Source organism: Pleurodeles waltl, chromosome 4_2 (genome assembly GCF_031143425.1).
Source record: "Pleurodeles waltl isolate 20211129_DDA chromosome 4_2, aPleWal1.hap1.20221129, whole genome shotgun sequence".
Lineage (NCBI taxonomy): Eukaryota > Metazoa > Chordata > Amphibia > Caudata > Salamandridae > Pleurodeles > Pleurodeles waltl.
The window spans coordinates 507,176,473-507,193,149 of record NC_090443.1 but is presented as its reverse complement, the minus strand read 5'-3'; the positions used below and the strand labels follow the sequence as shown (position 1 = coordinate 507,193,149).

The window sequence follows — 16,677 nt, the reverse complement described above, 5'->3', positions numbered from 1 at the left end:
TCACTCCACATTAAACCATCTCCAGTCTGACACAACAGTCCGCTCTGCAACTCTTTAGTCCATTCTCCTCCCCTCCGCTCTATGACCCTCCGCTCTATGACCCTCCGCTCTATGACCCTCCGCTCTATGACCCTCCGCTCTATGACCCTCCGCTCTATGACCCTCCGCTCTATGACCCTCCGCTCTATGACCCTCCCCTCTGACCCTCCCCTCTATACCACTCCACTACTCCGCTCCACAACACTCTACGTCTCTGTACTCTATGCCCCTCCACTCAACAACACTACTCCACTATACACCTCTCCACTGCACACCCCTCCACTTTGACATACTACTCCACTCAGCAACACTCCACCCAACAACCTACACATCCACTCCGACCCTCCACTCTGTGCCCATGGATAGTCCTGGGATTTTGCCTCTGCATAGCCTTGGTAACTCGGGGGTTGTAAGATAGTGAGGAGAGGGCCTCAGCGCTGTATGAGGAAGGGAGACTCCTGGATTGTTTAACCCAGATGCCTAACCAGGTTCTCCTCACTACCTGCATCAAAAATCAAGACTGTTGAAGAGCATTACTTAGGCTCTCCAGACGATCCCTGTCCCTGATTGTCCTGCATCTGGTCCCGGACCTGATTGCTGAGGCCCTGGAGAAGGTTTATTTGCAGGTTTTAGAGTCTGGTGATTACCTGCAGGGTTTGAAGGAGGAATTGTTATCCCCCTGAAGAAAAAAATAGAGGGAGATCCTAGTGATCTAAACAAATGTGGGTCCTATTTCATTGCTGCCGGCTCCAGCAAAGATCTGTGAGAAGCACATAAACCGGGAAGAAGTTTCTCCTGGATCAGGAACTCCTGGACTCCTGTCAAGATGGATTCAGCAACAATCACAGCACTGAATCGGAGTTTATAGCGACAGCTGATTCAAACCGCAGGCAGGTCGACTAGGGTTATGCACCTTTCTTGGTGCTTCTGGACCTGTCCGCATCCTTTGACACCATATCTCCATCTTTGTTGGTGCGAAAGCTGTATCAGGCTGGATTGAAGGACAAGGCACTCAATTTATTGAAATCCTTCTTGTTGGATAGGATGCTTATGCTGTGGCGATCTTAGCACTGCCCCTTTCCAGCTTCCCTGTGGGGTCCCACTGGGGTCTTCTTCAAGTCCGACCCAGTTTAATTAAATGTCGCTCCCTTGGCAAAGCTGGTGCAATCTTTTGGCTTTCTGGTGTCTTCCTATGCGGATGACACTCAGATTACTGTTCACACCTTGGATGACTGGGAAGAGATGGCAGATAAGTTCAGGAGTTTCATGATGGAGATCAGTGGATGGATGAGGGAGAACTGGTTTAAAATGAATGGGGAGAAAAACACAATCTTAGTCTTCGGGAAGGACAGTTCTATTTAGAATAGCCGATTGTGGCCTGAAAGGTGTGGTATCATTCCAACCCCAGTGGCTATGGCCAAAAACCTGGGTGTGATTTTTGACAACACCTTGACGTTTGACACCCAGGAGAATAGAACCATGAGTTCCTGCTTTTGGATAATCAAGATCTTGAGGAAGATTTTGCTGTTTCTCCCAAAAGATCTGAGGGTGGCAGTAGTCATTGAGCTTATCACCTCACATTTAGACTACTGCAATGCCCTGTATTTAAACATCAACCAGTTCTCCCAAAACAATCTGCACGCCATTCAGATGTGGCCGCTCTTTTGGTCCTTGGAGTACATAAACATTGTTTAGTTAGAGAGGGTTTGAGGTCCCTTCACTGGCTTCCAGTTCAGAAGTGGATGGTTTTTAATGCTCTTTGCTTGGTCCCCAAGGCGCTTCACTTGAAGGGGCTGTCCTATTTCAGAATTGCCTTTAAGTGGTATGTTCTCAAGAGGTCCATGAGATCTGCCAGTCGATGGAAGGTGGTTGTTCCTAAGTGCAGGAAAGCCAGGTGGGGAGAACAGGGGATTGCACAGTTGCCACCGCTATGCTTGGAATTCCATTCCAGAACATATCAGGAGAATAAAGATGTACCTGATATTCCATAGACCGGGGAAACCCTGGTTATTCTCTAATTGGCCTTCACTTGAGAGAGTGGAGTGTTTTGGTTCTCCCTGCTCTGTCTCTTCATCTTCTTCACAGTCTCATTCGGTTGAATGCTTAGATGCCTTTTGGTTATACGCACTTTAGAAATATTACAATTATGCCACCCCATTCTATGCCTCTTTACTACACTCTGTGCCACACCAAAATTCAAATCAATTAAATATATAATGTTGCATTCAGACATAAATCCCTTTTGATTGTCATAACAGTTCTCCTTCTGTTGCTACTTGGCAGAGTGGCTCACGTTTTCTAGGCTTCCTCTGCTACTGAATGTGCGGTGTTTGTGGCCATGATGCCAGGCCTGGGTCGTAGGTGCCATGACTGCCCAGAGCTCACCACTTCTTATCCTTCTTTTGCTTCCAGATGTCCCTGCCATGACGCATCCCAAGGACCCTGTCTGGGTAATTGTCTGTCCCTGCCACGAGGCGTCCAAAGGAACTTATTTAGGCCATTACCTCCTTTCATCTTTAATGTGAGGATATTTGTTGTTAATGCCTTGAAACTCCTGCCACGCTGGCACTGGTTTATAAACCTCCAACACCTACCCCTCAAGGATTTTAAAAAAAGCCCTATGTTGTCACCAAAAAAAACACTGAGTGCCCCAAAGATGTTCAGTACGAACATGTCCGTCCCTACGTTACAGAGGTAAACCCTGTGCTCAGCATAAAAACCCAGTGTATTCAGGTTAATGAGACCATGCCGTACAAACTCCCAGTCCATAGTTTAGCATAACTTGTTAACTTCCTCCTGGATCTTTCTACTGCTACCTGGTTTCTGCCCCTCGCCACACAAATCTCATGATAATTTCTGACCAAACTAGGTTGGCTGGATGCACCAGCCTGCATAGGTGGACCAAATCTGCTTGGGTGACTTCCAGAAGTGCCTTGCGAACCATTGCAGCCCTCAAGATGGATGAATACCGCATCTAGGTTCTTCTGTCCCCATTGCCCTTCCTGTACCACAGAGAGAAGGTCCTTTCACTTCATGTCTGGTATTACAAGCCATATTACCTTGGTGTTGCGCAGCCCTATGTTGTCACCAAGGTTCTTTCCATTGGACCATGGCTGCGCCCTCTTGATGTACGAATGTCCTATTATCCAAACCATTCGTTCATTTGTTCCGCCCCCTATGACAAGAGAGTATGCCTAAGTTAGCAAGCTGCCAACCTAATGTAGGACTTAGATACTGAGGACCTTCACCTCCCTATGTGCCAAATCCCTTCCTCTCCCTTGCTGTGTGCTGCTGCAGTTGTGGCTTCCCAATGCGGAAGGAGTGCGACCAAAAGTGGCCGGGAGATCGGCCCGCCTTTGCCAAGGCCAGGTGTAATACTGTAATGAACTGAAATCTGCTGCAGAAGCAATAAAATGTGCTGGTCAGATCCAACCCCTTGTGGGGTGTCGAGTGATATGCTACAGTGCTTAGTTGTGTTTGCGCCCCAATTCTGGATTTTCCCTGCTCGAAAGCCCAGCATATAAATCCCTCCACTTTGCTGCTGGTATAGTTTCTCGTGTCCCCCATGGTTGCCTCCTTGAACTGCTCCAAACACTTCCGATAGGTGGTTGTGGTTTTTGGTGCCAATGCCTTGTTGATATGCACAGCTAGGTCAGCATCCACTGCCTCCACGTCTGCCGGTACGGGTGTCATTTGCTTATTTGCCCACGGTGCCAGTTGGTGGAATCTTTCCCACTGAAAACAAGACAGTGCATCAGCGATAGTGTTGTCACATCCTAACACATGCTATGTTCCCCAGCTGATAGCCCATAAGTCTCTGCAGGGCCCTTAACACCCTCGAGCAGTGTGCGGTCTCCAGGTTTATTGCCTGTACTACCACATGGTTATCTGACAACAGTGTCACTTGCTTGTTTGCCAGCATGCTCTCCATAACCTCTACAGCTAAAACTATTGGGAATAACTCCAGGAGTGCCACGTTCTTAGTTAATCCCTTCTCATGCCAACTGGTGGGCCACCTGGCAGTGCACCTTGCCGAGCCTAATATGGCCCCAGAACCTTCGCTATCTGCCACATTCGTGGATAGGCACAACAGCTTAGCCGTCAACCAAGGTTCATGCCACACTAGAGTCCCATTGAAGTTCTCCAAGATGATAAATTACTGTTGTTAGTCACCAAAGGGAAAAACCACCAGCCAGAATTCAGCAAGGTTTTCATTCACGAGAGGAGCATAAAGTCCCTCCAAATGCGTGCTCCAATATTAACCCTTTATTCTCAAGGGACAAACCTTGCCAGTAAATGACGAGCATTGTACAAGGTGGTCTGTGGCCACATCACCAAGTATGTTTACACTTTATTTCGCAGTAGTCTGCGCTGTAGACTTTTTTTCGTTCCTGAAACCTGAAGAAAAAGGATTCTCCCCCATAAGACTAATTATATTAAATAAATATACTTCAACTGACAGTAACAGATGTCGTCTCTGTAAATCACAGAGGTAGAAGGCTGAAGTAATACAGGAGTATCATTATCACTGCCCATTTAATGACTGCCTAGATTTAAGTTTACATCTTTATTTCAATTCAATTGTGTGCCCTAAGCACATCATTGAATTTTCAGAGTGTATGGTGTCATTAATTGAGAACATTATGCCTTTTTTAAGGAAATATAGCAATACATATTTGTCATGGGAATCACTGCTGGGGCGCTTGAAGGGAAATTTGGAGAAAAAAACTTGTTTTGCAGTTATAATTGCATTTATGGTTTATGATGGTAGGCGATTGCCATTTAATGATTGCATTGAAATTTATTAACTGTTTGTGGAAATGCAGAGTTATAGCATAACATTATTGTGAGGACATAATGTTGAGAATTGCAGCTTTTCATTTCCGTGGAACAACTGAGGGCATATATTACCTGTACGTTGTACTGCAGCCTTGCATTGCTACATCATAACTTCAAGGGCTTTTATTAATGGTCACTTGTGCAATCTATATTATTTTTGTGAGAGATCTGATAAATACGAGTAGAATTGTAGCCTTCCAAGATGATGATGTAACTATGGAGACGGTGATGTTTTTGTATCCCTCATATGGGCTGTCACTAGTGATGACTCTAATAATGTAAGTTACGATGTTATATAGAAGGTCATTAACCGTGCATTTTTTGGTCTTGGTGTTTAAAGTTACACAGCTAATCCGTGCGTTTAGTTTTTGGATTGAAGCATAATATCTTTTCAGCCATAGTTTTTTATGAATTGAGGTTTTTTATATGATAGCAAAAGATAGTAACACTTTGAAACCATTTTTTCAGTTAAATAAATCTAGGTAGATATCCAAATTGATATATCTATAATGTATGAGGAACGAGAATGACAGAGGTTGTGTAGTTCTTAATGAAAGTTGGGAGTCAGACGTCACAGTTGTGTCCTTAAGTCACCGGTCTTTGAAGGAACACAAACTGTTGAGTTTACCTTTAGTGTGAGCTTTATATGTTGTTTCTCCCGTCACAAGAGAGATGAACACAAAGGCCTCTTTCAGTTGTACAATATTGCCTATTGCCTATTGCACGGTAGGGTAGGGTGGCATTTGCTAACGTAGTCGCCTATAAGGTGACTTTTTATGGGATAATTGCCTTGTTAGCTCAAGAAATAGCTTTCAAGTATTTTAATGAGGGCTTTTGAGAACAGGGTAGTAATTAAGGCTTAACTCTTTTCAGTGCACACTCAGGTTGTATTTTTTTTATTGCAAAGAAAATTTTTAAGACTGCTGAGCGGCATTTGATGAAACGTTTCTGTAAGCGTCTGCAGATCCAGCAGTTGCCAGTTGAATCTTGAGAAATACAGGAAGGACCACCTCAAAGACCTGAACAGCCAGCAAGTGATTGACATCAGACAATTTGATCTCACAGCGTCTTACTGTGGTGTGCATAACAAGGGGGGATATTCTAGTTGCACACTAGTAGAATCAAATCACAAATGGTATAGCTGCTAGACCCGTCATAGTTGCATTTCCAAATACCTAAACCTCTGACTGGACCCGCACAGTTGGAAGCAGTGTGAGAATGACCTTGGACGTTAATGCTTTGTACTATTTCTGATAATTAACGCTGTCGCCCTATAGAGGCAGCTGGAGTATTTAGATCAGAATCTATTTGTAGATCTTTAGTCCGAATTAGAGCATTCAACAATTGGGAACTTCATTGAAGACAAAGTGACTCAGGGCCTTTAATTGTTGATACAAGCTTTCTGCTCCAGTATGTTGAAGTTTGTCTTTCTGTGTCTCCTTTTTTAATTTAGACCATTCTACCCTCAGTTTATGGAATGTTCTAATATTCTTATAGCCCTTATGTCTTGAAAGATAGTTGTTAGAGAAGCCAATGGAACATGCAACAGAGGTAGTTAGCGTAGGGCAGGAACTGCTTCCACGATTCTTTTGATCTGGTGATTGGTGACAGTTGTTGGGGATCGCAGAGTGAAAAGAGAAGGAATATGACATGTTTAGAGGTTTTTGCACTCATGACCTAAAATGGACAGGTTCATAATTGTATTGTACTGTCTTTCAGATCCTGATGAGTTTGAGCAAATATACGAGCCACTGGATGTGAAGAGCAAGAAGATCCACATTGTTGACAGTGGGCTTACATTCAATTTGCCATACCCGCTGATCCTCCGTCCACAGCGAAGCGTGGACCTCATCATTTCATTTGACTTTTCTGCCAGGCCTAGTGACTCCAGTCCACCTTTTAAGGTAAATGAAGGGAAAAGAGCAGAATGCTACTGACATTCCTTAACTGCTTTACATCAGCTTTTCAAACGCAGCCTAATGTGTGGCAGACTTGCATTTTGTCCTGGACACACCTCAGTTTTCGCCAACAGTATTGTTGGAATAGTGGTCATGAGCAGAAAACAGATGAATCATATAGGTACAATGTGTTTCCTATGTGCTTAACATGAGCGATTGATTGCAGTACAAGAATGGTAGTGATGCTGCATGGAACTACTTTCTCTGATGTGTTTGTGATATGATTATGTTTTAATATGCAGACAAGTTTACGTGGTATTAACTAAAGCCAGGGGCAAAAACCTGGCTTCGAACCGGGCCAGATGGTTTGCTTGACTCTAGAATACAAATCAAACCAGTGACCACTCTACAGTTTAAACCTGCATCACAATAATAACAAATGCATTCTTGTTCACCTTCCCTGCTCTCCCATATGTCTTAAATTTAAGAGCAGCAATGACAGATTAAGCCACTCTGGAAGGGTTAGGGTTACTTTACATGTCCATTCCTCCCCGGGTTACTTGCCCCTCCCCCCCATCCCCCCACCTTATCACCTAATTTCCAGAGTCCCTGACAGAAGACGGAGAACTAAGCCGGTACATCCACTAGCAATGAATATAAAAACTTGAAAAAATACAGATGTGCAATGAGTCAAGTGGTAAAACCAGCCGAACAGAAGAGATGTGCCTACTTCATCTTTGATATTCATACACTAGGCACCAGGTGAGCTTTTGCAAGAGAGCTTGTGGTATTCTCCAAGTCATATTCGGAATGGTTACCTTTGTTTTGAGTATTTCATGAAGTGTAGGAGCAACTATTCAAGGTCAACTATTTTTAATTTCACTCCTTTGAATGCACAAACATGCTCTCTCCTCAGTTCTATCAGATACCATCAAGAAGTTCATACTCTGAACAGACTTGCGGTAATAATGAAGTGGAAGTGTTACTGGAACAACCACTAGTCATTGAATGCAGAAATAAGTCATCAGTAGGATTTGCATGCGGAATGTATGGCTTAGATCAGTGGTTCCCAACCTGTGGTCTGGGGACCCCTAGGGGTCCGTGAAGCCTACTCAGGGGGTCCGCAACTGCTCAGAAAATTAGATAATATCAACAGTTTAGGTCCCTAATGACTCATTGGGGGGGTCCCTGGATTCCAGTAATGATTCAGTGGGGGTCCCCAGGTTCTAGTAATGATAAAATGGGGGTCCACAGAAGTCAAAAGGTTGGGAACCACTGGCTTAGATGATCTTCAACATGTTAGCTTGCCTTACTTCCTCCATTTGCTACCCCACGTTTGCTTCTGAAGCAGTTTCACTGTTTTTGTATATTACATTGTTGGGAGACTGTACACTGGACCACATAAACTCCCGGTCCCTCTCCTTTGCCTCTAGCAGTTTCACTGTAGCCAGATTAAAACACATTTCCCTATTGGGGAAAACTTAAATGGAGACTCCAAGTATTTTGGAACAGTCGGTACCTCTGCTGAGGTCAAGTTATTATAGGTGAGAAATCGATCAATTGAGTGATAGTAATACAGACAAGAACATGGTTACGCCATTGTATTTTTGCTTCTGCTTAATTAGTTTAGATTGCAATAAACATAACACATTGCCATACATACCAAATGTTTTGCACTTGCAAAGCCCACGATTCACAGAATGACCAGCTTTGCGACCACAGAACATCAAGTCTCGCTTTGTGACTCAATAGTTAAACGGTTGAGATGGCGTGAAGACTGGTGTTGGGATCCAGGGGCATTCTGGCAGTTACTTTGCCCCAACTGTGTTCATTGAGGTTGTTTAACACTGGTGTGGAACAGGCCCCATATGTTTGCCACCCAAAATTTGAAAACCAAGCACACCCCTTTTGCACTTGACATTCAAGCTAATGATTGCAGAGCATTCCAAGACTCCATCCGGGAAGTGATGTGGTTGTAACTCACAACTCAATAAATCATTGTTCTGTCCATGCTTTTACTTTTGAAAATAAAGTGTTATTTAATGTACGAACACACACGCACATTTAAATGCTACACATAAATTACTGATGTGAAAAATATAGAATTGGTTTAACAATATACCGAACAGTGAACAAGGTCTTTGTTGGAATAACAATTTAAAACCTTTTCTAAAAATGGCCTCGCAGATAACCAGAATGCAAATCACCTACCTTAACTTACTCATTGTGGGTGTCATCTATGGCTGATGCCCGCAGTACCTTCCCAGTGTGGCTGTCAGAGATCAGGTTTAAAAGAATCTCTCTAGCTTGCACCAGAGCCTTCCTTTTTAGGTCAAGCGCACACGTGCTTTGACCTGTTGCAAGCTTTGTGGGCTTTTAACAACGCCCATTACTTTCATTTGTTCATGGGCTTGCCTTTCAAAAATCCTTTGTGGTCGTTGGTAAATGTTTTACGTTTTTCCATCCTTGGGGAGGTCTTGTTATCGCCTTGCAGACTGCCCCTGTTACATGGATAATTGCACGATTGTCGATACCTTTGACTGCGAGCGAACTTCTTTATCTTTTTGTCTCTCCCTTGCACTCATGCTCATGGCAGCCATGGCACTTTGAATCGGCTTGCTTATGTCAGCTGTTTTACTTTTCATTTTAAGTGGCTAGAAAAGTCCAGTTAAGAATTTACAACAGCAATAGCTCTAACTCGAGCAAATGCTAGACCCATTGCATTGTAAATGCTTGTTTTAAAGGTGGGGGCCAAAGGGGAATTGCTTCTGCTTAAGCGTCCACCGCGCATATCTGTGACGCCCACGTGCTGAACAGTGCATTGATGTTACAGATGGAACATGAAAAAAGTTGGCACTATTAGTGCGCGCTGGTTTCACTTTAGGAGCGGTGCCTAGGGACATAGCTCTGCCTTCCCTGCCCTGATCAGAGTAGGAGAAGCAGGTTTGGAAATGTCACCTTTCCAGCGCTGTTTCTTCTAAAAGGAAGACTGCTTGAGGATTGCTCTGAGATAGCGCCCCTGAAACAGGGATTCATTCCACTAGGTAACATGTATCATTTGGGGTGAATGAACTATGCTGCCCCCCACAGGAACATGGGACGTTGCTACCTTTCTCCTCCCAGGCAATAACAGTCTTTCTGCCGCACTGGGGGTAGATGGGGTTACAAGCCCCCAATCTGACCCCCAGTGGGCGTAAAAAGCACGCTAGACACCTGGGATTGTAGGTTGAAATTATTTGGAAGGGTTGGGGTGGCTTATCCTGACATAGGAATGTCCCACTACTGGAGGCTCAACAAGGTTTTTGTGCCCCCTGGGAAACAGGTTAAGAGGTCTGTCCCCAACCCACCTCCCTCGGCTGGTGGAGGTAAACCCCCACACATCAGGGATTATAGGATGGGCTAATCTCCCTGATATTGGGCTGTGCCCCCATTCTAGAGAGGGCAATACAGTCTTTCTGCCACACTCAGGAAGCGAATTCTAGCATTCTTTCCCACAAATCTACTCCTCCTGGTAAGCCCCATCCCCCATCTGGGGGTTAGAAAATACAGTAGAAACCAAGGATTACAGATTGAAATTATTCGGAAGGGGTAGAGGCAGCCCAAACTGGCAAAGGGCCATGCCACACCTCAAAGTGGGCAATACAGACTTTCTGATCACCCCATCCCCCGGGACACAAGTTTGGGGATTGCTCTGATCTGACCCCTACCTCTTTGGGGGCAGGGCGGGAGGCTATGCAAAGCCTAATAGACACCAAGGTTTTTGTTTTTTCGCCAAATAAAGGGGAGGGAGGTGAGGACGGCCTTTACTGGCCTAATGCCATATCTACATTCCAAAGAGAAGGGAAATAGTCTTTCTACACCCACACAACCACTGCAAGGTCCTTTGGTGGGTTTGCCCCCCAATATGCCCTCACAAGGGGTAGAAAGCCCATTAGCCACCAGGGAAATCTTTTTCCTCCTAAAAATAAAACAAAGTGAGAGGGGGGCCCATCCTGGTATGGAGCCGTGCCTCCACCCAAGGAGGGGCACTAGTCTTTCTGCTACCTGGGTCAGATAAGTTAATTTCTCCATTTGGTGGTTCACTCGCAATCCATCACACCCCCAGACGATTGGATTTCTCTGCATTTGTGGCATTCATATGTAATCTAGGGTGCTAGAAAGACATTTTGCAAACTATCTTCTTAATCACATAGTTTCGGAAAACCCAAATTATGTGGTGCACAAATAACCACTTTTCCTAAACTCAGTATCTTGTGAACATTTAAAAAATGCATAGATTTCTTTCTTACCTTTTTATGAATTGCCTTGTGGTCTATACACAATCATTATAAACTGTGGCTCAGAGAACCTACAAACACTATGGGCCTTTTTCACAAACTGCACTTTGTAGTAAGTTCAGTAGCGCTACAAAACTTATTACAAAGTGCCATTCACAAATTGCAACCCCCTACCTCCACTATTTTCTATGGTAGAACTGATAACGCGTCCTTCTATGTTAATTTATACACATCGGGACTCGTTTTAGGCCGATTAATCTTTGGACCCAGTGGTGAGACACCGTAAGACGAGATAACTGATCAATATATCAATCAATATATCAATAATATTGTCAACATATATCACCACAATATATTTCACTTTAGACATTAGTAAACCTTCGGCGCAACCATGACCTTTCAGTCATGAATAACCACACCTTACTGAAGTTTTGTGAATTTTATTCCCTATTGATTACAATCTAATAGCAAATGTATTAATCTCAAAACCAAGAAGCAAAAGAGCATAGTCACAATATGGTAATAATGCAAAGATCACAGTCATAAGATAGTAATATGAAGATGAACAAATCTAGACGCCTAAAACCTCATATATGTTTAGTTCAGCATAGCACCACGTCAGTCACGTCAGTCAAAATGAAATGCCTCATCTAACCACAATTAGCATCAGCATGTTGGACTTCATGCAAAACAATTTAGAACATCAATTTGGAAAACATCTAACTAAGGTCTTTAATCAAATATACACAGCAGTTGGTACCTAGAAAGAAAAGGCAAATAAATGAATTTCAATAGCAACAACATAATTTACCCTCCTCGGAATAGGTCAGCATACAGGATCAGTCTTCGTCTTCAGGACATCAGTTAGATCGCCGTCAATCTATCTAGTCGAATGGCAGGGGACACTTCCCTCATAAGGAAGAAAGTGTAATGGGGCAGTCTATGGGTGAGGATGGTTTTGTCTAAGTCTCAAATCACCAAATAGAGTGACAGAGTTTCTGGATGCAATCGATATCATTCCCTACCTAATGCTCTTAGTCTCTTGTGTCATGAGTTTTTATCCCTTTTTCGTAATACATTCCCCCAAAATTCTATTGGATAGTCACTACACCCCACTATCTGTAACCTATCAAATTATACATTAAGTAATGCATTTGTCATTCTACGATAAATTACATTCTTCTGATTGGTCTTCATAATTGACGTCTTTCATAGGTGGCATATCCGGGGTTACTTCATTTTCTGGCACGTTCTTCGGGTCAAGAGTTCTCTTTTCCGTGGTTCAGTATCCTTGAAAGTGTCCATATTTGTTGCAAAGCGTGCTATTTTATCCTAAAGCAACTAGCATGCGGATGAGAGTATAACAGTCAATGATACAATAAGCGAAGAAAAAGAACAAATGATGGGTCATGGCCTTTTGCAAGTCAGCACACTGGAGAAACAGAAAAATATGCTTTAATATGGGAGCAACACAGCTAGTTTTTGACTCACGCTAATTTAAGGCTTATGGATTCTAATAAAATGCAATTATCGTACGTATTAATATATTCAATTAGTCATAATTCAAGCAATTATTCCTTACAGTCGACATTAGTTTATGCATGTGAAAAAAAACTCCAAGTTTAAAATACGTTTCATTGAATAATATTAGCGATGTTAATATAAGCATTTCACATCTAAAAATAGGTAATGTTTAAACTACGCTCTCTGTCCCTCCTCTGATGACGCTCGTCATCACACAATCTTTCTCTTTGATTTTAATTTTCCACCTTGCGCATAATACGCATTTCAACATCTTGCCCCTTATGTGAGCTTTCCCATATTTCATTGAACATTTTCTCTTTCACTTTCTTAATTTCTTCTGGTTCTTTTAGTCCAATTTCTTTTCACTTTGTCATTGATTTTACATGCCCCCCATAATCCTAATAGACAAATTAAAACAATTAATAAACCCATCATAATTTTTGCAAGTACCCCATTCCAAATGTTGGTAAACCAGCTTCCCACTTGGGCAATTCCTTTCCCAAATTTCTCCCAAACACCAGGTTCTTTCAAATCCTTCAAATCTGTACTATCTCTGGTAAGGTTAGTAAGCATGCTTCTAATTTTCTTACTGTTATCTGGAATAAATGAGCAACAATGACGCTCATTAAGCATTTTGCAAACACCTCCACTCTTTGCTAAAAGAATGTCTAAAGCAAGCCGATTTTGAAGAGTCATAGCTCTTTCTGCAGCAAGTTCAGTATCCATCAGGAGTATAGCTCCTGTAAAATTTGTCAGCATGTTATCCACAATAGTAGACAACTTTTGAATTTTCATAGAATTTAAGATAACCCCCACTGATGGGATTATGGCTCCAAATATATCACCAATGACAGCCGCCACTGATTCTCGTTTTTGTCTAGGATGTTGTAATTCAGACGTTTTAGGTATTTGTTTCAGGTCATCAATCTGGTATATCTTTGGAAATACTATTCCCAAATAACATGTCCCATACCATCCCTTAGGGAGACGGTAATATGCAGTCAGTCCACAAATATAATAGATTCCAGGGATTGCTGGATCTTGTCCATTTAACATAAAGGTCCATTTACTCTGAAACAAAAACACATGCCTATGTTCACTCGTACCTACAAACAAATTGTCTTGATCAGATTTTGGTCTATATATACAGAGCCTACCTACGTGTAATGCATCTATAGCTAGTTTGCCTTGTGTTTTGATTGCAGTGTAAGCATAATCATTTGCATAAGTACGTTTTTCTAGTCCTTTTTCTAACCTTTCTTTCAGTGCTTTGCGTCTATCATCTGTGTGATCTAAAAAGCTTTTCTCTACAGGAGATAACAAGCAAGTCAAATTATTGCGATGTGCATAAGCAGTTCCAAATGTAAGTGTTGGCTCAAAGAATCCTCTAACTATTTTAATATCATGCGCTTTAGCTAATTTATTTAGGAATTCAATCACAGGCACAAAAGAAAACACAACATCTAAGTTTGAATAAAAGTACTGCACATGCTCTTGATTATAGAATCTTGTTAATAGCAAACTGCAACTAATTCCATAAGTAAGAGGGAGGCTGTGATAAGTAACTCCCTCCTGCACAGATGAAGGGATTTTAGTACATACATAACAATCTTTCGCATCCATAGTTTCCACATACTCATTTAATAAGCGATAGAAGACATTAGTAGAAAGTTCCCCTTTTGCATTAGTTCCCTCATGCATATGTCTTGCGTCTTGCTCAAATCTCTCCCACAGTGATAGTTTAGTAGTGATAGTTTAGTAGTGGTAGTTTCAGGTTTCAAAGTTGCATTAATAGTTTCTTTCTCTCTCCATGGCATTCCCACAATCACTCCCACAATCATTACTGCACATACAACACCTATTATAAGACCTAACCAACCACACACTTTACTTCCTTTGCTACTGTAAGCCATGTTTGTATAGAATCAGAATAGCAGTTCAACAATCAACTTGAGGAATAAAAAGGAAAAAAATAAATTATTTGCGTATATTACAGCGTCTTCACTCACTCCAGGACCCTTTTTCGTCAATTCCGGTTAGCAGCTTGTCGTAATCAGGTTTCTTTAAAGTCAGATCCGGTTTTAGTGTCACTTCCAGTAGTTTCTAAAGTCTTTTTCTTTTCTCTTTTCAGCTTTCACAAATTCAATTTTAGTCGAGTTTTTCCTTTAAATATCTTCAGGTACCGTAATATTGGCCTGGTACTTCTCGATCAAAACAGAATGCTAAGAATTCTTGTTGCCATTCAGAGGTTGTAGCATATGCCCATTCAGGACCTGTATATCTTCTGTTTGCTATTCTTTTTCTTTTTAGCCTTCGTTCACCTTGTTGCTCTCCTTCACTCAGATAATCTGCTTGTGAAGTATCACTTTCTTCTATTATTGTGTCATTCGATACCTCTCTTATTTTAGGATGTGACTTGTCTGGCCAATTATCGCCTCTATGTGTCTTGGTTCGATGTTTTTCTTCAGGACGTTGGACAGCGCCCTCCTCTTGTGATATGGTGTTTTCTCTTGACGGACCTGCAACTGGTTCAGGAGACTCTGACACGTTTCGATTTGTATTTACAATTTCTCCTTCTCTTTCGTCTTCTGGTTCTATGCTGAGTTCGGACTCTAACCCGTACTCGTCTACTTCTGGGAGAACCTCTCCTTGACTTAGTTCTCCAGCTGCCTCGACTGAGATAGGCACTTTGTCACCTCTCTCGAACTCATTGACAGTTTGAGGGACAAGGCTGTTCTCAGTGAGCTCTCTAGTAGTCTCAGTTCCTTCTTGACTGATCTCTGACTCTGAGATTTCTCTTCCTGAAGTTGCTGTACCGGAAACTTCAAGTTCCTCTTCAACAGGACACGTTACCCTTTTTGTGTGACTGGCATGTATCCAGTTGCGAACCCCGGCACACTTCACAGCAGTGGTGGTCGTCAATATTACTTGATACGGCCCCTTCCAACGCGGCTCAAGACACGATTTTCTTACATGCTTCTTGACAACCACCCAATCTCCAGCTTGCAGAGAATGACCAGGTTCGCCAATTGGTGGCAACGCGTTAGCTTCCACCTGGTGAGAGAAAGAGCAAATCACGTCAGCTAAGCCTTTGCAGTAATCCAACACCATATCATCTGCAATATTCACTAGTGCATTTGCAGGTACCGCTGGCAATCTCATTGCTCTGCCCATGAGGATTTCATGGGGGGACAGTCCCGTTTTCTTATCTGGGGTGTTTCTCATAGACATCAGTACTAGAGGTAAAGCATCTGGCCATGTCATGTTTATTTTAGCACACATTTTTGCTATTCTTGATTTTAAGGTACCATTCATCTGTTCAACTAGTCCTGATGCTTCAGGGCGATAGCTACAATGCAACTTTTGTTCAATGTTGAGTGCGGCACACAGAAGTTTAATCACCTCATTGTCGAAGTGTCTCCCCCTATCTGATTCTATAGAAACCGGAAACCCGAATCTTGGTATCAGTTCTCTGAGTAGTAGTTTTGCAACTGTAAGACTGTCATTCCTACGTGTGGGATATGCCTCAATCCAATGACTGAAAACACACACAATCACCAACATGTACTTCAATCCTCCACAAACAGGCATTTCGATAAAATCCATTTGCATTTTGTTGAATGGACCTCCAGCTCTCCCAATATGGCTCAAAGTTACCACAGTTCCTTTTCCAGCATTCATCTGTTGACAGATGGCGCACCTGTGACAAGTGATTTCTGCGGCATGTCTGAATTTTGGGTTGAACCAATCAATCTTAAAGGATCTGATCATGGCGTCTCTTCCTAGATGGGCCTGCCCATGGTATAGCCGGGCAAATTGTGACAAAAGACTATTTGGCAGAACCAGTTTTCCCTCTTCTGAAACCCATAGATCATCTGCCCTTTGTACACACTGCATTCTCTGCCAGGAACGTTTTTCTTCCTTGCTAGCACGACCTTGTAAGGTTTTCAGTTCATCTAAGGTATCAACCACTCGTAATGCTAGACTTAAACTTGTGTCATTTTCAGGTTGTGGTAACAATTCCCACTGCTCTTTAAACGATATACAATTTAATGCACAAAATCTTGCGACCTGATCTGCATAACTGTTTCCCATGGACA

The 16,677-nt window shown here is 42.5% G+C and overlaps 1 protein-coding gene across 1 annotated transcript in view; it reads left to right on the top strand.

Annotated features, from left to right (window-relative positions):
• PLA2G4A (phospholipase A2 group IVA) overlaps nucleotides 1–16,677 on the top strand; it is a 698,142-nt gene that overhangs the window by 568,660 nt on the left and 112,805 nt on the right. The window contains exon 15 of the mRNA XM_069231997.1: nucleotides 6,598–6,782. Within this exon, the coding sequence (XP_069088098.1) occupies nucleotides 6,598–6,782 (185 nt within the window). The remainder of the gene's footprint in view (nucleotides 1–6,597; nucleotides 6,783–16,677) is intronic.